The 24248-nt window shown below is 43.5% G+C and overlaps 1 protein-coding gene across 2 annotated transcripts in view; it reads left to right on the top strand.

Annotated features, from left to right (window-relative positions):
- The window catches only part of rad50 (RAD50 homolog, double strand break repair protein), a 201992-nt gene that overhangs the window by 3417 nt on the left and 174327 nt on the right, over positions 1-24248 (top strand). For both annotated transcript variants that reach the window (XM_085995845.1, XM_085995844.1), the window contains exons 2-3: positions 19419-19603; positions 21202-21285. In XM_085995845.1, coding sequence (XP_085851971.1) covers positions 19475-19603; positions 21202-21285 — 213 coding nt within the window. In that variant the 5' untranslated portion in view covers positions 19419-19474. The remainder of the gene's footprint in view (positions 1-19418; positions 19604-21201; positions 21286-24248) is intronic.

Raw genomic sequence — 24248 nt, 5'->3', positions numbered from 1 at the left:
TGAACTTCCTCTGACCATGGCTGTACTTTTGTATTCTATTTCATATTGTGAGTTGCATTGCTACGTTTTGGCTGGTTCGCTAGTTGCTGGTAAGACCGCGAGATCTGGTCCGGAAGATATATGGTAATAGCAAAGCAAATCAAATGTCAATATCTAAGTCATATCCAGGCCAAAACTTCCGGTGTAACAGCGTGGATATCTTGTAGGCTGCCTGCGAATTTCCTCTGAGGGCAGTGCTCAATGATGTGCTCCAGGGTTTGATCAGGAGCTCCACAGTCGCATGATGGGGATGCTTTAATCTTCCATCGATGGAGAAGGTGGCAGCATCTACCGTGACCGGTTCTGAGGTGGTTGATGGTTGTCTACTGTTTGTGAGGAAGGTTTGATCCTTCAGGTTGTACTGTGGGGTCCTCTATAAGGAATCCATTCTGTATGTCACAGTTCTTCCAAGGATTTCGCCATCGGTCATCAAGGCTGAGGGGAGATCGCTGAAGGGCTTCGGCGATGGTCCAAAATGGCCTTTCAGATTTGAGACGGGCTGGTGGTAGGTTGTTCAAGTCGGCCTGGATCGGCATGTCTTCGCTAGTGCAGTGGTTGTGTTCTCTGGAGGCTGCATATTCGCAGCGTAGGTGTGGTGGTGCGATGTTTGCAAGCACGGGCAACCAAGGTGTTGGTATCGATAAAAGCGTACCGATGATCATTCTCATAGTAGAATTCAGCTGGACATCAACGGATTTGACATGCGGACTTAATAGCCATGCCAGAGAGCAGTGCTCCGCTGTAGAGTAATAAGAAATAGGAGTAGGAGTAGGCCATACGGCCCCTCGGGCCTGCTCCGCCATTCAATAGGATCATGGCTGATCTGAACCTAGACTCACGTCCACTTCCCTGCCCTTTCCCCCCGTAACCCCTAATTCCCTTATCTGCTAGGAAAATGTCTATCTCCATTTTAAATTTATTTAATGTTGCAGCTTCCACAGCTCTCTGGGGTAGCAAATTCCATAGATTTACTACCCTCTGAGTGAAGAAGTTTCTCCTCATCTCAGTTTTGAAAGGGCAGCCCCTTATTCTAAGATTATGCCCCCTAGTTCTAATCTCACCCATTAGTGGAAACATCCTCACCGCATCCACCCGATCAAGCCCCCTCACAATCTTATATGTTTCGATAAGATCGCCTCTCATTCTTCTGAACTCCAATGAGTAGAGTCCCAACCTACTCAACCTTTCCTCATACGTCAACCCCCTCATCTCCGGAATCAACCGAGTGAACCTTCTCTGAACCGCCTCGAGAGCAAGTATATCTTTTCTTAAATATGGAAACCAAAACTGCACGCAGTATTCCAGGTGTGGCCTCACCAGTACCCTGTATAACTGCAGCAAGACTTCCCTGTTTTTATACTCCATCACCCTTGCAATAAAAGCCAAGATTCCATTGGCCTTCCTGATCACCTGCTGTACCTGCATACTAACTTTTTGTGTTTCATGCACCAGGACCCCCAGATCCCTTTGTACTGTAGCACTTTGCAGTTTCTCTCCATTTAGATAATAACTTGCTCTTTGTATTTTTCTGCCAAAGTGCATAACCTCACACTTTCCAATATTATATTCCATCTGCCAAATCTCTGCCCACTCACTTAGCCTGTCTATGTCCTTTTGCAGGTTTTTTATGTCCTCCTCACTCACTGCTTTCCCTCCCATCTTTGTATCGTCGGCAAACTTGGATATGTTGCACTCGGTCCCTTCCTCCAAATCGTTAATATAGATTGTAAAGAGTTGGGGTCCCACCACTAGTTACTGATTGCCAGCCCGAGAACGAACCATTTATCCCAACTCTTTGTTTTCTGTTAGATAGCCAATCTTCCACCCATGCCAGTATATTACCCCCAATCCCGTGATTTTTTATCTTGATCAGTAATCTTTTGTGTGGAACCTTGTCAAATGCCTTTTGGAAGTCCAAATACACTACATCCACTGGTTCCCCTTTATCCACCCTGTATGTTACATCCTCAAAGAACCAGGGCAAGTGCTGCTGGACGGAGGGTTTGTGCGTCTGCTCCCCATGTGGATCCGGCGAGTTTCTGGATCAACACAATAGCAAAATACTGCGGATTCTGTAAATCTGAAATAACAGAAAATGCTGGAAACACTCAGCAGGTCTGGCAGCATTGTGGAGGGAGAAACAGAGTTAACGTTTCGGGTCGATGACCCTTCACCAGTTCTGATGAAGGGTCATCGACCCGAAACGTTAACTCTGTTTCTCCCTTCACAATGCTGCCTGACCTGCTGAGTGTTTCCAGCAGTTTCTGCATCAAGTTGACCCTACTCTTTAGTTTCTTCCCAAGGTCCTGGAGATGCTGTCTATACGACAGGGTGTGATCGAGCGTGACTCCTAACTAGGAGGAGGTGCCCTGCTAATCTGCTAGGGGAAAGAAATCATCTTGATGCTATTGTATCTGTCCTGTGATGACGTCTCTGACTCCTAAATCACCATCATCTGTAGCAAAAACAAAAAATGCTGTAAATACCCAGCAGGTCAGTCAGTATCTGCAGAGAGAAAAGGCAAGTTACTGTTTCAAGTAGAATCCTTCAGAACTGAAAACTGATGGTAAGCATTTTAGTAGTCAGAATTACTTTTCTTTTAAGCAGGTTGCATAGGAACATCGTAATTGCTAGATGAAAAAAGACCACGGCCCCTCTAGTTCACCTTCTGTCATCCTGGTAGTCGCATGATACAGCGATAGTGGGGTTGTTGACTAATCATAGGAATCAATCTCTCTCAATTAATCTACAACAGACCCCAGACAGGAGGCGAGGAAAACCCCAGTGGTTGAGAGCTTTGGAAGCCACAGGTCCAAAGGTCATCTTTTTTCTCACAAGCTTGCCACATGTCATGTCTCAAATTACTTTTATACTGTATCCCAAAATGTTTTTTTCTGAAAGAAATGTCCTTCATTTGCATTTGAATGAATCAATAGTAACCGCTTCCACCGTCTCCCTTGGGAGCCTGTTCCATAGATCGACCACTCGTTCACTGAAATATTGTTTCCGTAGATTAGTTTTGAATTTCTCCCCCTTCAAGCGCAGGCTGTGTCCTTGGGTTAGCTGTTCTGGGAAGGTGAAATGGCCTGTCATGGTCAACATTATCTAGTCCCTTTGAGAATCCTAAAAATAGCAATCATATGATCTTTTTTCCAGTGAGAACATGCCCAATTTATATAATTGCTCCTCATAATCCAACCCCTCCATCCCCCTCAATCATTCTGGTTGCTCTCTTCTGTATCCTTTCAATAGCTGCAATACCCTTTCTGTACAGCAGCAAGCAGAACTGTATTCTAAGTGTGGCCGCACCAATGATTTATGAAGTGGCAGGATTACCTCACTATTTTGGCTCAATATTGGCCTTTTAATACATCCCAACATCTGATTTGCTTTACTCACTGCCACCGAGCATTGTTGCGATCAATTTATTGGCAATCAGGATCCCAAGACCTCCTCCTTTTATCATGTACAGTACCCTGTATGTTATGTTCTTTCCATTTAAGTGATCTCTTCCTGGAGTTGCAAGTCATTCAACTCAGTAACTTCCTCTCTATGATTGGAGTATCTTGTTGTGTTTCTCCTCTCCCCCCCCCCTCCCCAATTCTACTAAAATGCTCGTTTGGCTATTGTTTTTGGGTTCTGAAGAAGAATTTTACCTGAAACATTAGCCAGTCTTTTCTTTTGTGATGCCGACTCACCTACTGTGCATTCCAGCACTTTGTTTTTATTTTTCAGATTTCCAACTTGCATAAAATATACAGTACAGTGACAGGCCATTCGGCCCAACCGGTCCATGCTGGCGTTTATGCTCCACTCGAGACTCCTCCCATCCTCCCTCATCTAACTCTATTAGCATAACCCTCTATTCCATTCTCCATCATATGCTTATCTAGCTTCCCCTGAAAGGAATCTATACTACTTGCTTTAACCACTCCCTGTGGTAGCAAGTTCCACCTGGGTAAAGAAGTTTCTTCCGAATTCCCTCTTTGATTTCTTGGTGACCATCTTATATTGATGGCCTCGAGTTTTGCTCGTCCCCAAAAGTGGAAACATTCTCTCTGTGTCTACTCTATCAAAACCTTTCATAATTTTTAAGATCTCTTTTAGGTCACCCCTCAGCCTTCTCTTTTCAAGAGAAGACAGACCCAGCTTGTTCGTCCTTTCCTGGCAGTTTTTTTTCTATTTTTCTTTATCCTGTCGTTCTTTGTAAAAAAACAATTTACCCATGAAAGATATTTGCAGTTCTTTCAATGCATTCCACATAAGATGATTCCTTTTCAGAAAAAAATCAAACATGAAATAATGGATCACTGGTAGCTTTAAACTAAAAAAGGGAGGGAGAGGTCAGGTGAGGGGAAATTTTGAAATCTAAAGAGAAAGGTCAGGGCAATAGCGCAGTGTAGCGATTTGGGTAAAAATTAAGCAGAGTGTGACAGGAAGGGACAGAGAGTTTAACAGTAGCAGTGCAGCAGAGAATAAGGTCAAAGCAGGGAATAATGGTAAAAAATTTAAATTAAAGGCACTTTATCTGAATGCACGAAGCATTCGTAACAGGATAGATGAACTAGTGGCACAAATAGAGATAAATGGGTTTGATCTAATAGCCATTACAGAGACATGGTTGCAAGGTGGCCAAGGTTAGGAACTAAATATTCCAGGGTACTTGACGTTTCGAAAAGACAGGCAGAATGGAAAAGGGGGGGGGAGTAGCTCTGCTAATAAAGAATGACATAGGGACAGTAGCGAGAAAGGATCTTGGAAGATCAGGAAGTAGAATCAGTATGGTTGGAGATAAGGAATAACAAGGGGCAGAAAACACTGGTAGGAGTAGTATATAGGCCCCCTAACAGTGGCTATACCGTTGGACAGAATATTAATCAAGAAATAGTAGGAGCTTGCAACAAAGGTGTAATGCAATATCTTGGGGGACTTTAATAAGAACATAAGAAGTAGGAGCATGAGTAGGCCATACGGCCCCTCGGGCCTGCTCTGCCATTCAATAGGATCATGGCTGATCCGAATCTAGACTCACGTCCACTTCCCTGCCCTCTCCCCGTAACCCCTAATTCCCTTATCTGCTAGGAAACTGTCTATCTCTGTTTTAAATTTATTTAATGTTGCAGCTTCCACAGCTCTCTGGGGTAGCAAATTCCATAGATTTACTACCCTCTGAGAGAAGAGGTTTCTCCTCATCTCAGTTTTGAAAGGGCAGCCCCTTATTCTAAGATTATGCCCCCTAGTTCTAGTCTCACCCATCAGTGGAAACATCCTCACCGCATCCACCCGATCAAGCCCCCTCACAATCTTATATGTTTCGATAAGATCGCCTCTCATTCTTCTGAACTCCAATGAGTAGAGACCCAACCTACTCAACCTTTCCTCATACGTCAACCCCCTCATCTCCGGAATCAACCGAGTGAACCTTCTCTGAACCGCCTCGAGAGCAAGTATATCTTTTCTTAAATATGGAAACCAAAACTGCACGCAGTATTCCAGGTGTGGCCTCACCAGTACCCTGTATAACTGCAGCAAGACTTCCCTGTTTTTATACTCCATCACCCTTGCAATAAAAGCCAAGATTCCATTGGCCTTCCTGATCACCTGCACCTGCATACTAACTTTTTGTGTTTCATGCACCAGGACCCCCAGATCCCTTTGTACTGTAGCACTTTGCAGTTTCTCTCCATTTAGATAATAACTTGCTCTTTGTATTTTTCTGCCAAAGTGCATAACCTCACACTTTCCAATATTATATTCCATCTGCCAAATCTCTGCCCACTCACTTAGCCTGTCTATGTCCTTTTGCAGGTTTTTTATGTCCTCCTCACTCACTGCTTTCCCTCCCATCTTTGTATCGTCGGCAAACTTGGATATGTTGCACTCGGTCCCTTCCTCCAAATCGTTAATATAGATTGTAAAGAGTTGGGGTCCCAGCACTGACCCCTGCGGAACACCACTAGTTACTGATTGCCAACCCGAGAACGAACCATTTATCCGAACTCTTTGTTTTCTGTTAGATAGTCAATCTTCCACCCATGCCAGTATATTACCCCCAATCCCGTGATTTTTTTTATCTTGATCAGTAATCTTTTGTGTGGAACCTTGTCAGATGCCTTTTGGAAGTCCAAATACACTACATCCCCTTTATCCACCCTGTATGTTACGTCCTCAAAGAATTCGAGCAAATTTGTCAAACATGACTTCCCCTTCATAAAACCATGCTGACTCTGTCCTATTAAATTATGTTTACCCAAATGCTCTGTTACTGTTTCCTTAATAATGGACTCCAACATTTTGCCAACCACAGATGTTAGGCTAACTGGTCTATAGTTTCCAGCTTTTTGTCTACTTCCCTTCTTAAATAAGGGTGTTACATTAGCAGTTTTCCAATCTGCCGGGACCTTTCCTGAGTCCAGGGAGTTTTGGAAAATAATCACCAATGCATCCACAATCCCTACCGCCACTTCTCTCAAGACCCTAGGATGAAGGCCATCAGGTCCGGGGGATTTATCCGCCTTAAGTCCCATTATTTTACTGAGTGCCATCTCCTTAGTGATTTTAATTGTGTTTAGCTCCAACCCCCCCCCCCCCCCCCCCCCATTGCCCCCTATTTGTCCAGTGTTGGGATATTTTTAGTGTCCTCTACTGTAAAGACTGATACAAAATATTTGTTCAGCGTCTTTGCCATCTCCATGTTCCCCACCACTAGTTTCCCGGTCTCATCCTCTAAGGGACCAACGTTCACTTTAGCCACCCTTTTTCTTTTTATATAGCTGTAGAAACTCTTGCTATCTGTTTTTATATTTTTTGCTAGTTTACTTTCATAATCTATCTTCCCTTTCTTAATTAATCTTTTAGTTATTGTTTGCTGGCTTTTAAATGCTTCCCAATCTTCTATCCTCCCACTAGATTTGGCTACTTTATATGCCCTTGTTTTCAGTCGGACACTATCCTTTATTACTTTACTAAGCCACGGATGGCTGTCTTTTCTTTTACTCCCCTTTTTCCTCAGTGGAATATATTTATCTTGAAAGATGTGAAATATCTCCTTGAATGTAGACCACTGCTCTTGTACCGTCTTACACGTTAATCTGTTTTCCCAGTCCACTTTAGTCAATTCTACTCTCATACCTTCATAGTCTCCTTTATTTAAGCTCAGTACGCTGGTTTGAGATCCAACTCTCTCACCCTCAAACTGAATTTGGAATTCAACCATATTATGGTCACTCATTCCAAGGGGATCCTTTACTAGGACATTTTTTATTAATCCTGTCTCATTGCACAGGACCAGATCTAAGATTGCCTGCCCCCTGGTTGGTTCAGTTACATACTGCTCAAGGAACTCATCCCTAATACACTCTATGAACTCTTCCTCAAGGCTGCCATTCCCAATTTGATTAGTCCAGTCAATATGAAAGTTAAAATCCCCCATGATTATAGCTGTTCCCTTATTACAAGCCCCAACTATTTCCTGATTTATACTCCGACCAACAGAGTTGCAACTGTTAGGAGGCCTATAGACTATGCCCACTAGTGACTTTTTCCCCTTATTATTTCTTATCTCCACCCAAACTGTTTCACTATCCTGATCCTTTTGACCCAATATCATTTCTGACTATTGCAGTGATTCCATCCTTGATTAACATAGCAACTCCACCTCCCTTTCCTTCCTGTCTGTCCTTCCTAATTGTCAAATACCCTTGTATGTTTAGTTCCCAGTCATGATCATCTTGCAGCCATGTTTCCGTAATGGCCACCAGATCATACCCATGTGTAGTTATTTGTACCGTCAACTCGTCTATTTTGTTATGAATGCTGCGTGCATTCAGATAAAGAACTTTCAGATATGTTTTCTGAAAATTTATTCCTGCTGTTACCCCTTTTACTACTTTACCTTTATCATTATACATTCTGTCCCTTCCTGACACGATCTGGTTTTTAATTCCCCCACTGCTACCTTGCTCTATTGCCTTCTCCGCTGTCATTTTTATTTTTCGCTCTCTTAAAACCCCCCCCCCCACTAATTAGTTTAAAGCCCTCTCTACAGCCCTAGTTATTCGATTCGCCAGGATTCTAGTCCCAGCACTGGCCAAGTGAAGTCCGTCCCAACGGAACAGCTCTCTCCTGTCCCAGTACTGATGCCAGTGTCCCAAGAAGCAAAACCCATTTCTCCCACACCAGTCTTTGAGCCACGCATTTAACTCTCTGATTTTATTTACCCTAGCCAAATTTGCACGTGGCTCAGGTAGTAATCCAGAGATTATTACCCTTGTGGTTCTGATTTTTAATTTGGCCCCTAGCTGCTCAAACTCCCTCAGCAGAACTTCTTTCCTTGTCCTATCTATGTCGTTGGTACCAACATGGACCACGACAACTGGATCCTCCCCCTCCCACTCCAAGTTTCTCTCCAGCCCAGAGGAGATGTCCTTAACCCTGGCACCGGGCAGGCAACACAGCCTTCGGGACTCTCGCTCTCGGCTGCAAAGAACCCTATCCCCCTAACGATACTATCCCCTACCACTACAACATTTCTTTTAACTCCCCCCACTTGAATGGCTCCCCACTCCACGGTGCTGTGGCCGGGTTGCTCATCCTCCCCGCAGTCCCCGTTCCCATCCTCACAGGGAGTAAGAGCCTCGAACCTGTTGGACAAGAGCAAGGGCTGCGGCTCCTCCAACACTACCTCCTGGATCCCCGTACCTGCCTCACTTCTAGTCACACCATCCTGTCCCTGGCCACGGACTACATCTGAATTAATTAATCTAATTGGTGTGACTACCTCCTGAAACACAGAGTCCAGGTAACTTTCCCCCTCCCTGATGTGTCTCAGTGTTTGAAGCTCAGACTCCAGCTCTTCAACACGGAGCCAGAATTCCTCGAGCAGCCAGCACTTACTGCAAATGTGGTCACCGTGAGCAACAATGGTGTCCACCAGCTCCCACACATTACAGCAGCAACACATCACGTGCTCTCCCATTCTATGTAATTCATATAGACTGGACAAATCAAATTGGCAAAGGTAGTCTGGAGGACGAGTTCATGGAATGCACTCGGGACAGTTTCCTGGAACAATATGTCATGGAATAGGCGATTTTAGACCTTGTACTGTGTAATGAGACAGGGTTAATTAGCAATCTCAGTAAAGGATCCTCTGGGGCAAACTGATGGATTGGGAGCAGTTTAGGATTCAACAAAGGAGGACAAAGGGATTAATTAAGAAAGGGAAAATAGAATATGAGAGTAAGCTTGCAAGGAACATAAAAACTGACTGTAAAAGCTTTTATAGATATGTGAAGAGAAAAAGATTGGTGAAGTCAAGCGTAGGTCCCTTGCAGTCAGAATCGGGGGAATTTATAATGGGGAACAAAGAAATGGCAGACCAACTAAATACATATTTTGGTTCTGTCTTCACAAAGGAGGACACAAATAACCTCCCAGAAATACCGGGGAACATAGGGTCTGATGAAAGGGTGGAACTGAAAGGAATCAGTATTTGTAGGGAAATGGTGTTAGGAAAATTGATGGGACTGAAGGCCGATAAATCCCCAGGGTCTGATAATCTACATCCCAGGGTACTTAAGGAAGTGGCCCTAGAAATAGTAGATGCATTGCTGGTCATCTTCCAGAACTCGATAGACTCTGGAACAGTACCCATGGATTGGAGGGTAGCTAATGTTACCCCACTATTCAAAAAAGCTGGCAGAGAAAAAGCGGGGAATTATAGACCGGTAAGCCTGACATCAGTAGTGGGGAAAATGCTAGAGTCCATTATAAAAGATGTAATAGCAGAGCACTTGGAAAGCAGTGACAGGATCGGACAAAGTCAACATGGATTTATAAAAGGTAAATCATGCTTGACTAATCTACTGGAATTTTTTGAGGATGTAACTGGTAAAATAGATAAAGGAGAACCAGTGGATGTGGTGTATTTGGACTTTCAGAAGGCTTTCGATAAGGTCCCGCATAAGAGATTAGCGTGCAAAATTAAGGCACATGGGATTGGGGGCAAGGTATTGACTTGGATAGAGAACTGGTTGGCGGACAGAAAGCAAAGAGTTGGAATAAACGGGTCGTTTTCCGAGTGGCAGGCAGTGACTAGTGGGGTACCGCAAGGATCGGTCCTAGGACCCCAGCTGTTCACAATATAAATGATCTGGACGAGGGAATTGGATGTAATATCTCCAAATTTGCAGACGACACAAAGCTGGGTGGGAGGGTATGCTGTGAGGAGGATGTCATGAAACTCCAGTACGATTTGGACAGGTTAGGTGATTGGGCAGAAACATGGCAAATGCACTATAATGTGGATAAATGTGAGGTTATCCACTTTGGTGGCAAAAACAGGAAGGCACATTATTATTTGAATGGCAATAGATTGGGAGAAGGGGAAGTGCAAAGAGACCTGGGTGTTCTTGTGCACCAGTCGCTGAAAGTAAGCATGCAGGTGCAGCAGGCGGTTAAGAAGGCAAATGGTATGTTGGCCTTCGTCGCAAGAGGGTTCGAGTACAGGAACAAGGATGTCTTGCTACAGTTGTACAGGGCCTTGGTGAGACCACACCTTGAGTATTGTGTGCAGTTTTGGTCACCTTATCTGAAGAAGGACGTGCTTGCCATGGAAGGAGTTCAGCGAAGATTCACCAGGCTGATACCTGGGATGGCAGGAATGACGTATGAGGAGAGATTGTGTCGATTGGGCTTATACTCACTGGAGTTTAGAAGATTGAGAGGGGATCTCATCGAAACCTATAAAATTCTGTCAGGCCTAGACAGACTAGATGCTGGAAGGATGTTCCCGATGGTCGGGGAGTCCAGAACCAGGGGTCATAGTCTTAAGGATAAGGGGTAGGACATTTAGGACTGAAATGAGGAGGAATTTCTTCACCCAGAGAGTGGTGACCCTGTGGAATTCTCTGCCACAGAGGGCAGTGGAGGCCAGTTCATTAAATATATTCAAGAAAGAGTTGGATATATTTCTTAAGGCTAAAGGGATCAAGGGATATGGGGAGAAGGCAGGGACAGGGTACTGAATTTGAATGATCAGCCATGATCTCATTGAATGGCGGAGCAGGCTCGAAGGGCTGAATGGCCTACTCCTGCTCCTATCTTCTATGTTTCTATAATATGATAGAATCACGTCAATTTTGAGAGTGACTTGCCTAAGTCCGAAACTAGAGTCTTAAACTTAAATAAAGGCAATTACAGTGGTATGAGGGGCGAGTTGGCTAAGGTAGATGGAAAAATAGATTAAAAGGTATGGCAGTAGATAAGCAGTGGCTAGTATTTAAAGAAATATTTCATAATTCTCAACAAAAATACATTCCATTGAGAAACAAAAACTACACGGGAAAAGTGATCCAACTGTGGCTAACTAAAGAAGTTAAGGATAGCATTAGATTGAAAGAAGAAGCTTATAATGTTGCAAAAAATAATAGTAAGCCTGAGGATTGGGAGAGTTTCAGAAACCAGCAAAGGTTGACCAAAAAATTGATAAAAAGGGAAAAAGTAGAATATGAGAGAAAACTAGCACGAAATATAAAAGCAGATTGTAAGAACTTCTACAAGTATGTAAAAAGGAAGAGAGTAGCAAAAGTAAACGTTGGTCCCTTAGAGGCTGAGACAAGAGAAATTATTACGGGGAATAAGGAAATGGCAGAAACGTTAAACAAATATTTTGTATCTGTCTTCACAGTAGAAGACACAAAAAGCATACCAAAAATGGTGGGGAACCAAGGGTCTAATGAGGGTGAGAAACTTAACATAATTAATATAAGTGGAGAAAAAGTACTAGAAAAACTAATGGGACTAAAAGCCAACAAATCCCCTGGACCTGATGTCCTACATCATAGGGTTCTAAAAGAGGTGGCTGAAGAGATGGCGGATGCATTGGTTTTGCTCTTCCAAAATTCCCTAGATTCTAGAATGGTCCCACTGGATTGGAAGGTCGCAAATGTAACACCGCTATTCAAGAAAGGAGGGAGAGAAAAAACAGGGACCTACAGGCCAGTTAGCCTGACGTCAGCTGTCGGGAAAATGCTGGAATCCATTGTTAAGGAAGTGGTATCAGGGCACTTAGAAAATCATAACATGATTAGGCAGAGTCAACATGGTTTTATGAAAGGGAAATCGTGTTTGACAAATTTATTAGAGTTTTTTAAGGATGTAACTAGCAGGGTAGATAAAGGGGAACTAGTGGATGTAGTATATTTGGATTTCCAAAAGGCATTCGATAAGGTGCCACATAAAAGATTATTGCACAAGATTAGGGCTCACGGGGTTGGGGGTAATATAGTAGCTTGGATAGAAGATTGATTAACGGACAGAAAACAGAGAATAGGGATAAACGGATCTTTTTCAGGTTGGCAGGCTGTAACTAGGGGGGTGCCGCACGGATCAGTGTTGGGGCCTCAGTTATTTACAATCTATATTAATGACCTAGATGAAGGGACCAAGTGTAATGTATCCAAGTTTGCTGATGATACAAAGCTAAGTTGGACAGTAAGCAGTGAGGAGAACACAAAGGGGTCGACTTTCCTGAAGCTGTCAGGAAGAAGGCGGGACGACAACTTTTGGGTTTTAGACCCGCCTACTTCGACATCCGGCCAATCCGTGTGATTTTCCCCTGATTGACAGATGAAAGTGTTTCACAGCTGTTTGAAGCTGTGAAACACTGACAGTCTGAGTTCTAACGTGAGTCCTTCTGCACAGACTCAGTTAGAACTCTCAGCAGCACTCAAAGCTGAAGGCTGTCACTTTTCACAGATTGCAGCCGTTCAGCTTTAAGTGCTGGCTGAGTGATGGGCTCCCGACGCCTACAGGAAGAAAGGCTGTTAAGGTAAGTACAGGTAAGTAAAAGTTCTTCACACAATTTAGACACACCAAACACACTTACCTTTGCACTCATGCACCCAACACTCACCTGAGCACCGACATCGCGACCCCTCCAACTCCTTCAACCCGACGGCCTGCCTGCTCAACCTGGCGTGGTTAGGAGCCGTCGGGAATCCCACACGAAACCCCTCAAAATAGGGATTAGGCTAAAAACTGCCTGTTAACTAACAGGTAGTTAATTGGCACTAATCCCTTCCCGCCTGGTTTCGGCGGGTCCCAGTGTGGGGCGGGTACCCGCCGCCCCTGAAACTTGCGTGGGGCGTGGTTTTGTGCGGGATGGTGTCGGGACCCCCAAATTCGGGATTCCCCCCCCACACGCATGAAACCCCGCCTGACGGCTCCAGGAAAATCGACCCCAAAGAGTCTGCAAAGGGATATAGATAGACTAAATGAGTGGGCAGTAAGGTGGCAGATGGAGTATAATGTAGGGAAATGTGAGGTTATTCAATTTGGTAGGAAGAATAGAAAAATTTACATTTTCAGGCATTTACATTCCAGGTCATCATAACTCGCTGAGTAAAGAAAATTCTCCTTTTTTTTGCCAATTATTTTAAATCTGTGTCTTCAGCTTATCGACCCTCCTGCCAGTGGAAACAGTTTCTCCCTATCTAATCTGTCAAAAAACCCTCATAATGTTGAATACCTCTATGAATTTTCCCTTTAACATAACCTTCCCTGCTGTAAGGAGTACAATCCCAGCTTCTCTAGTCTCTCCGGATGAAACCCCTCATCCCTGGTAGCACTCTAGTAAATCTCCAAGGCCTTGATGGAATTGGAGGTAATATATTGGCATGGATAGAGAATTGGCTAACTAACAGAAAGCAGATTGTCGGGATAAATGGGTAATTTTCCGGTTGGCAAACGGTAACTAGTGGGGTGCCACAGGGATTGGTGCTGGGCCTCAACTATTTACAATCTACATTAATGACTTGGATGAAGGGACCGAGTGTAATGTAGCCAAGTTTGTGGATGATACAAAGATGGGTGGGAAAGCAAGTTGTGCAGAGGACTCAAAGAACCTGCAAAGGGATATAGACAGGCTAAGTGAGTGGGCAAACATTTGGCAGATGGAGTATAATATGGGAAAGTGCGAGGTTATGCACTTTTGGCAGGAAAAATAAAGCAAATTATTATTTAAATGGAGAGAGATTACAAAATGCTACAGTTCAGAGGGACCTGAGGGTCCTTGTGCATGAAACACAAAAAGTTAGCATGCAGGTACAGCAAGTAATCAAAAAGGCAAATGGAATGTTGGCCTTTATTTCAAAGGGGTTGGAGAATAAAAGCAGGGAAGTCCTGCTACAACTGTACAGGGTATTGGTGAGACCACACCTTGAGTACTGTGTACAGTTTTGGTCTCCTTATTTAAGGAAGGATATACTTGCATTGGAGGCAGTTCAGAGACGATTCACTAGGTTAATTCCAGAGATGAGGGGGTTGACTTATGAGGAAAGGATGAGCAGGCTGGGCCTATACTCATTGGAATTTAGAAGAATGAGAGGTGATCTTATTGAAACATATAAGATACTGAGGGGGCTCGACAGGGTAGATGCTGAGAGGATGGTTCGCCTCGTGGGGAAATCTAGGACGCGGGGGCACAGTTTTAGAATAAAGGGTGGCCCTTTTAGTACTGAGATGAGGAGGAATTTCTTCTGAGGGTTGTAAATCTGTGGAATTCTCTGCCCCAGAGAGCTATGGAGGCTGGGCCATTAAATTCATTTAAGGTGGAGATAGACAGATTTTTGCAAGATAAGGGAGCGAAGGGTTATGGGGAGCGGGCGGAGAAGTGGCTTTGAGCCCAAGATCAGCCATGATCTTATTGAATGGCAGAGCAGGCTCGAGGGGCCAAGTAGCCTATTCCTATTTTTTATGTTCTTATGCACTTTCTAAAGTTTGGTGCCCAGATTTGGACACAATACTGTAGCTGAGGCCTAACCAATGATTTATAAAGACTTCACATAACTTCCTTGATTTTGTACTCTATGTTTCTATTTATAAGGCCAAGGAGCCTGTTTTTTTTTTAACAGCTTTATCAACTTGTCCTGCCACCTTCAAAGATTTTTGTATGTAAACCCCCAAGTCTCTGTGTTCCTGCACCACCTTTAAAATTGTACCATTTAGTTCATATTGCCTCGCGTCATTTTTCCTTCCAAAATGCATCACTTCACACTCCTTAAGGCTAAGGGGATCAAGGGGTATGGGGAGAAAGCAGGGACAGGGTACTAAATTTGGATGACCAGCCATGATCGCATTGGATGATCAACCATGATCGCATTGAATGGCGGAGTGGGCTCGAGGGGCCGAATGGCCTACTCCTGCTACTATCTTCTATGTACGTTTCTCTGCATTAAATTTCATCTGCCATGTGTCTGCCCATTCCGCCAGTCTGTCGACGTCCTCCTGAAGTCTGCTACTATCCTCCTCACTGTTTACTACATTTCCAAGCTTTTTGTCATTTGCAACCTGTGGAATTATGGCCACGACTTCTACATTGGATGAAAACTTTGCTGACATTACCTGTGTGACAGGAAATTGCTATCCTTTAGGGCAAAAATGAGCCGTTTTTTAGAACTCTTGTGCTCACGCTGGAATGACTTCAAATGAACATTTTAACAGAAACACTCGACAGTAGCCTGTTATTTTTGCTGGATTAGTTTGTGTTTCCAAGACTGCCAGTTACAGTGGAGTGTTTATTCGAATGCTGTGACTCGGTCACTTGTGTGTAGCACAGGCCAGTTTGCCTACATTACTGCAGTGACTACACTTCAACGTAACTGGGTGTGAAGTGCTTTGGGAATCCTGAGGACCTGGTAAGGTGCGATATAATTGTAAGTCTATCCAATCCTTGTAGTAAGGTGCTTTATAAGCCTGCCTTCTATTCACATTTTCCAGGCTCACTTTTCACTCTTTTCCTAAACATTTTGATCTCCCGTGATAAAGTTGAACCTCCTCTTCAAGAATGCAATTTATAGCTGAATTTCAAGCTTTCCGATCTATCGGTTGAGATTGTAGAGTGTCCCACTGGCTATGTTTGAGAAGTGGCAATTTTTGGATCCGTAAAGTAGTTGATAAGAAAGTGCTGCGCTCTGCAATAAATTGAATGAGAGTGGTGCGAAATGTGAAATTCCTCCTGTACACTGTGATGCTTATTTTAACACTGGATTTCACAGCTGTGAAATGACTCAACAAGACTTGACACATTGTGCCAAGGTTTTGCACCTCTAAGTACATCAGTAATGTGTAACCTGCACTACAACTAAGAGTTACTGGTGCTAAAAGGAAGTAATGTAGGTTTTAAATCTAAAAAAAACCTTTCCTTTTATCCACCGCACAGCCATTGTCTCGCTGAGCAGGGAGGCACGCGAGCCACTCCAAGGCCTTTGGTTGCTGTGCAGCTGGCTGTGGGCAGGTGGGACGTATGCCCTCCACTTTCCCCTCCCTGGTGGAAGTGTGCTGCCCTTTGCAGTTGTGGATTTGTTCTGTGGGGAATGTAAAACTATGTCCTTACTCTTTCGTATGGCATCTTGGTGGACTAAAACTGGTGAATGGCAATAATTGGTTATTAATGATAATTATCTTACAATTCAAATTTGCACAGAAGTAGTAATAAACAGATTTATTACAGCGAGGGAGATAGGAGCTTTGATGAGCTATAAATTAGAATAGTTATACTTTATCTAAGGAGATTAAAAAAAAACATTTCAGCTGCACTAATTGTTGAGTCTGAGAATTTCAATCATTGTGAATACAAGGCAGACTGAGACACTATTATTAGATCCTAACTTTACCCGGTGTGCACATCTACAGATGGTCCAACAGAGATTGTTGGATTGCACTCAGAAGCGGAAACCCCTGGGAAACCTTTTTCTCTCTAATGTAGGGGTACACAAGAACATAACATAAGAAATAGGAGCAGGAATAGGCCATTCGGCCCCTTGAGCCTGCTCCGTCATTCAATAAGATCATGGCTGATCTTCTACCTCAACTCCACCTTCCCGCACTATCACCATATCCCTTGATTCCCTTAGTATCCAAAAGTCTATCGATCGCAGTCTTGAATATACTCAACAACTGAGTCTCCACAGCCCTCTGGGGTAGAGAATTCCAAAGATTCACAACCATCTGAGTGAAGAAATTTCTCCTCATCTCAGCCCTAAATGGCCAACCCCTTATTCTGAGACTGTGACCCCTGGTTCTAGACACCCCAGCCAGGGGAAACAGCCTCCCAGCATCTACCCTGTCAAGCCCTTTAAGAATTTTAAATGTTTCAATGAGATCACCTCTCATTCTTCTAAACTCTAGGGAGTATAGGCCTAGTCTACTCAATCTCTCCTTATAGGACAATCCCCTCATCCCAGGAATCAGTCTGGTGAACCTTTGTTGCACTCCCTCTAAGGCAAGTATATCCTTCCTTGGGTAAGGAGACCAAAACAGTACACAATACTCCAGGTGTGGTCTCACCGAGGCCCTATATAATTGCAATAAGATTTCTTTACTTTTGTATTCCAATCCTTTTGTGATAAAGGCTAACATACTATTTGCTTTCCTAATTGCTTGCTGTACCTGGTGCACTCTTACTGTTGCCCAGCTGACGGCAACTAATTCAGCACACAGGACAGGAGTAGGCCATCCAGTCCCTTGAGCCTGTTCCGCCTTTCAGTTAAGTCATGGCTGATTTATCGTAACTCCATCTACCCGCCTTGGTTCCGTACCCCTTAATACCCTTGTCTAACAAAATTCTTTCCAATCTGTTTTTAAATTTTCAATTGACCCCCAAGCCTCAACAGCTTTTTGAGGAGAGTTCCAGATTTCCACTACCCTTTGTGTGAAGAAATGCTTCCTGACATCACCCCTGCACAAACTAGCTCTAATTTTAAGGTTGTGCCTCCCCAATCAGAGGAAATAGTTTCTATCCAATCAAATCCGTTAATCATAAACATGTCAATTAGATCACCCTTTAATCGTCTATACGCAAGGGAATACAAGCCTAGTCTATGCAACCTGTTCTCATAATTTAACCCTTTTACCACAGACTGGGGACTGATCCTGAGACTTTTCCTGGTCTGTGTGGCTCTTGTACTCTGTATAAATTTGCTGAGAAATTGGTGGGGGAGGAGCTGGATTTTCTTTCCTTCTAAATACTTGATGCGCTATCAATAACTCAAAAGACAGATTAAGCGAGTAACTAACAGGCTTTTATTAACAAGAGAATGAAGGTGTGCCTCGAGTGGTCGACCGGTCCAGAATACAGAGGGACTGTGGAGCAGTCACCTTTATACCTGGACTCGTGGGAGGAGTCAGCCGAGGCATGTACAGGCATGTACACAGTGGAATACAAACAGTGGTTTACCACAATACTGTCTTGGGGAGCAAGATTGTAGCCACTGATTTGCTGTCAATGAGATGTAATATATGGCCCGGAAGTTGTGCTCCCGATGCAAGCGTACGCCGCCATAAGCTTTCTGAAGGACCCCGCAAGTTCCGGGTTTCCACACGTGCAAAACCCAGAACTTGCGATCTGTCGAGGTTCGCCTTGACAGATCATCCGCACCAACCCAAAAATCACTTTTCGCTGGCGCAGAGTTGGGCTATTTGCCCCACTACCGCCCAGCAAATGCCCACAAAACTCTTAGGCTGGTAAAAGCAGCTTTATGGCCTGCTTTCACCAGCGTAAGGGTTAATATAAATCTTAAATTAAAAATTTAAATGGTGCACAAACACTTAAAAAATTACTTTATGTAAATTTTGGCCTGGATTAAAATCTTTTAAATTATTTTCAGGAAATTAAATGTTTGTTGTATTCGCTGTATTGAGGGGACTTTTAATTAAATTTGAAAATGAGAACATTTATTTTTATTAGAATTGTATAAATTCTTTTAATTATTTAGGAATTCCATTCCTTGCCATTAGGGGGTTCCGTTGGGAAATGGCAGCAATGGAATCCTGCTTTCTGATTGGAGGACCGGGCCCACGTGATGCCAGGGACGCTTCCGAACCCCCTGTGATCCGTGGGCCTTTACACAGGCGTTCGCCTGGAGGCCCGGGATCTGAACCCTGCACAGCCGGGGAGCCTGAAGCTAAGTTTGTACCTTTTTAGCGGGTCGGAGGCGTACTCCCGAGGTAAGCCTCCGACCGCAAATTCTGGGCCATATGTTTACAAAATCACACTTGGTCAAATACCTCTAAATCTTGATAACAGCATTTGCCCAGGATTTTAATCTTCTTAACAGGAATAATATGGTGCTTTAGATGATTATGAAGCATTCAGTCCATTTGTACTTTTATTTCATCGCCCATAACTTTTAAATCCTTCTATCTGTATAGATAACGTAAGGGAGTTAATGAACTGTAGTGTGACTTCATAACTGGCAGTCACGTCCAGTTGATGTCTGCCTTAAAGGTGGTCTCTTTTGATGCTCAATAATATGAGCATGGGCATGGAATTGAGGCTCCTAAATGTTTTTAATTGAAGAAATTATTTCATGTTCCAGGTTCTGCATCATTTGTTTACAAGATCAGGGGCAAGTGAAGATTAAAGACCAGCAAGATGTCCAAAATTGAGAAGATGAGTATTCAGGGTGTGAGGAGCTTCGGGATAGATGACAAAAATAAGCAGATTATCTCCTTCTATACTCCATTAACTGTTCTGGTGGGACCGAATGGTGCTGGAAAAACGGTGAGTTCTACAGCTGGAACATAGGAATATACAGACTGGAAGAGATCCTTGCAGTTTACCTGGCTGGTCCCCTAAATCGCAGCTGTCTTGAGCACAGTTCTATTCAGTTTTAGTTGTGTTGACTATGATGATACAAGAGATAAAATTTAAACCAAAATGAATTAAAAGGGCACAAATTGAAAGAGGGGCAGACTAAATGGTTAAAATAAGTGATCTCATGTAGAATAGATTCATATCCAGCTTAGACTGCTAGATGAATGGTATGAATCAATTTCTCTCTACTTCCCATTCCCTGCCTTTCCCTGTGGCTAAAAGGATCCTGCATGAAATGACTTTGGACAGTCGCATTGTGGCACTGACTGCCAACAAGTAGGAAGTGTCACTCAGGCTACAAGAATGACTGATGTGGGAATAGAAAACTGCAGTGGAGTGTGCTGCTTCTGAGATTGGAGGAGGGTCAAGGTGTGTTTGTGGATCAGAGCAGAGGCAGCTTTAGTTAGCATCAAGTCTTGCCAAGGAATGTTTGATGTGGACACTGGATGAGAAAAGGGGGAAAATGTTCCATTCCCTAACACTAAAATTCTTATCCTGAAGAGCATGAAATGACTGTCAGACTATGGGTGAACAATGATATTCTTTTAGTAGACTCTTTTTGTTGTTGCCATTTTCAAGGTCTGAATTCCACTACCTATCAACCGCCTGTGGTCTGTTTTTCATCACCCAGTATTGCAGTGTTTATTAAAGTGGGATAATAACACCGTGGAGAGGATTAAAGATAAGCTTTATTTCTTCTGCATTATGAGCACGAGTTTCATGTTGGAACAAGAGTATAGAACATGAAATCTTTGCCCTTTTGGGGACTTAATTAAAATAATCCTCCAATGGCAAATGGAGATTTCAAATATTATCTCCTGTAAAGGGAGTTCTTATCTATTGACCACAATGTTTAAAATTAAATTAGTACTTGGAGATCCTGGACTCGAAGGCACTCCACAGAAAATGGGAGCCAAGTTGGGGGATGGGAAAGGAGCAGATGGCAGCAGTAGCTACTGAGAGGAAAGGGAAGGCAGCATCTGTTGTGAGGCAGCATTGCAAAGAAGGAGGAGAAGGCAGAAGCAACTGGGAGGCTTTGAGGAGGAGGAGAGGTTGGAACTGACTGGGAAGAGAGGCAGAAGAGGGTGTGTGGGCCACTTCAACCATTGTTGAGGTAAGAAACACAGGACTGGATCGGATCTGGTCCAAGGCAGCAACAGAAGATCCCACGGACCACAGTTTGACCACAGGGAGCATAAAGAGTGAAGTGGCATCGTGAATAACACAGCACTGATAATTAAGGGAGATGATGATGCGGTAACTTGGTTTCAACACAATTCAAAGACTTTTGTTTGCTACGGGGAAATGAACGTGTAGTTGTCCTATACTTACCTCTCACTAATTGTCACTAGTTTTGATTATTTGTTTTGTGCTAATTTATCAAACATATCTATATTGGGGAGTTTTTGAACAATTCTCATGATACAACTACACAGAACTTACTGTAACGGAATCAGACATTTTATTTTGTTTGCATATATTTAACCTTTATTTTTCTATTGCAGACAATAATCGAGTGCCTGAAGTACATCTGTACAGGCGACTTCCCTCCTGGGACCAAAGGGCAAACGTTTGTGCATGACCCAAAGGTAGGGCAGATTTATGAAGGTGCACATTCTGTTTGAAATGATTTAATCTGTTCCTTTTTTTAAAAAAAAATCATTTATTTTTGTTGCAAAAGTTACACTAGAAAATGACTCTATGCTGACAAAATCCAGACACTCCCATTTCTAATAACAGCAGTTTCCAGCCATTAAACCTGTCAGCTATATATAAAATAACTTGTCTTCAGTGGAATTGTTTTTGTAAAAAAATCTTCACCCTGTTGCACCATATTGGCAGTTTTAAATGCTCTCCTGTCGACAATTGCAATGCTACGGTGTTATTTGTTTATAGGCTGCTTTTGTTCTGCATGGTTCAGTAGCAAGGATTTGGTCTTGCCTCTTGCTTCTGTTTGGCAGAAGATCTGTAGTTTTGGAATCCTGATGACAAATGCTTGGATTTGATGCTGTTTTCAATTTATCGTCAACCATAGCCCAGCTAGTTTAATAACTGATGCTGATAACAGGAGAGACGAAAAGAAAATGTATCTTTTAATAATGCCCTAAGTCTCACATTTGTCTGAAAAACTGGTTCTGTAGTTCAGAGGCACTTTACATGATTATTGTAGTGATTTTCTTTTTATTCGTTCATGGGATGTGGGCATCGCTGACAAGGCCAGCATTTAATGCCCATCCCTAATCGCCCTTGAGAAGGTGGTGGTGAGCCGCATTCTTGAACCGCTGCAGTCCGTGTGGTGAAGGTACTCCCACAGTGCTGTTACGGAGGGAGTTCCAGGATTTTGAACCAGTGACGATGAAGGAATGGCGACATATTTCCAAGTCAGGATGGTGTATGACTTGGAGGGGAACTTGCAGGTGATGGTGTTCCCGTGCGTCTGCTGCCCTTGTCCCTTAGGTGGAAGAGGTCGTGGGTTTGGGAGGTGCTGTCGAAGAAGCCTTGGTGAGTTGCTGCAGTGCATCTTGTAGATGGTACACACTGCAGCCACGGGGTGCGCCAGTGATGGAGGGAGTGAATGTTTAACGTGGTGGGTCGGGTGCCAGTCAAGCGGGCTGCTTTGTCCTGGATGGTGTTGAGCTTCTTGAGTGTTGTTGGAGCTGCACTCATCCAGGCAAGTGGAGAGTATGCCATCACAAATCTGACTTGTGCCTTGTAGATGGTGGAAAGGCTTGGGGAGTCAGGAGGTGAGACATTTGCCGCAGAATACCCAGCCTCTGACCTGCTCTTGTAGCCACAGTATTTATGTTACTGGTCCAGTTAGGTTTCTGGTCAGTGGTGATCCCCAGGATGTTGATGGTGTGGGATTCGGCGATGGTAATGCCGTTGAATATCAAGGGGCAGTGGTTAGACTCTCTTGTTGGAGATAGTCATTGCCTGGCACTTGTGTGGCACGAATGTTAGTTGCCACTTAGCCCAAGCCTGAAAGTCGTCCAGGTCTTGCTTCATGTGGGCATAGACTGCTTCATTATCTGAGTTGCTGCAAATGGAACTTCTGACCTTATGATGGAGGCAAGGTCATTGATGAAGCAGCTGAAGATAGCCTAAGATACTGCCCTGAGGAACTCCTGCAGTGATGTCCTGTGGCTGAGATTATTGACCTCGAACAACCACAACCATCTTCCTTTGTACCTATCTAAGGAAGCGAATATGGGATGGACATGGACGGAAAGCCCTGCAGCGGGTAGTCAAAACTGCCCAACGCATTACCGGCACCCGGCTACCGACCATAGAGCACATATACCAGAAACGCTGTTTACGGAGGTCACGGACCATCATCAAAGACCCTACCCACCCCAGCCACAGTCTGTTCGCCCTCCTGCCATCTGGGAGACGCTACAGATGCATTCGCACCCGTACGACCAGATTTAGGAACAGCTTCTTTCCCAGGGCTGTCATCCTACTGAACTCCACAAATAAACTCTAAAGCCTGCACATCTGCCAATGCACTTTATTATGGTTAAGTTTATGTTAATGTATCACAAGCCAAATGTATGTTGAATGTTTAAATGTCTTAATCTAAATGTACACTCTCGGGAGCCGCAAGCCTACATTTCGTTGTACTGCACTTGTGCACTAACAATGACAATAAAGTTGATTATGATTATGATTATGATTAAGACCAAGCTTAAGGTGCACAAGGCAGTGTGAACCTGTTAAGGTTGTGAGACTCAAACAGAATACATCAACGATTAAGTGCAAAAAATCCCTGTTTTTAAAAGTAAAAGCCAGATTTGCCCATATAATTGAAGGTTATGGACTTGAATTTGCGGTCGGAGGCCTCCGACCGGCAAAAAAATCTACGCACTTACCTTCTACCTTGGGATCCACGGAGACTCGCGTTCCTGGGTCTCTGTGCGTAGACCCAACCAATGAAAGAAGGGGATCCCTATTCATACTTCTAGGGATTCCCATAAGCATGAATGGGGATCACATAAATAATACATTTAACATAGCTAATAAATAAAAAAATTACATATTTAAAATTAATTAGGCATTTAAAACAAAAATTTATTTTTTGAAAAATAAATGTAAATGTTTTAAAAGGGGCTAAAAATAACCTTGCCTTATTTTACATGTGTTTTAATGTTTAGATGAATGAAAAAGAAACATTTTTATGTTTTTTAAAATGCTTACGCTGGTAAAAGCAGGCCTTACACTTGCGTTTACCAGGCGTAAGAATTTCACGGGCATTCGCTGGACAGAAGTTGGGCAAATAGCCCAACTCTCCGCCCACGGAGGCCCTTTTGCTGGGGATGCATGCGATCTGTCAAGAGAATCCTTGACAGATCGGAAGTTCCTGGTTTTAGTGCATGCGCTTCGCGTGTCTAAACCCAGAACTTGCGCGGCCGCTATGGGCGCATACGCATCCGTAGGGGCCGTAAATTACGGCCCTATAACTCCGAACAGACCAGGCAATGTCAGAACATTAAAAGAGGCAGAAACCCTCATCACATTTTAAAAGTACTTGGATATGCACTTGAAGTGCTGTAAC

This window comes from Somniosus microcephalus, chromosome 8 (assembly GCF_052327205.1).
Source record: "Somniosus microcephalus isolate GS21.2 chromosome 8, FLI_Smic_1.0, whole genome shotgun sequence".
In the NCBI taxonomy this organism is placed as follows: Eukaryota; Metazoa; Chordata; class Chondrichthyes; order Squaliformes; family Somniosidae; genus Somniosus; species Somniosus microcephalus.
This window is presented reverse-complemented; position numbering and strand designations above follow the sequence as displayed.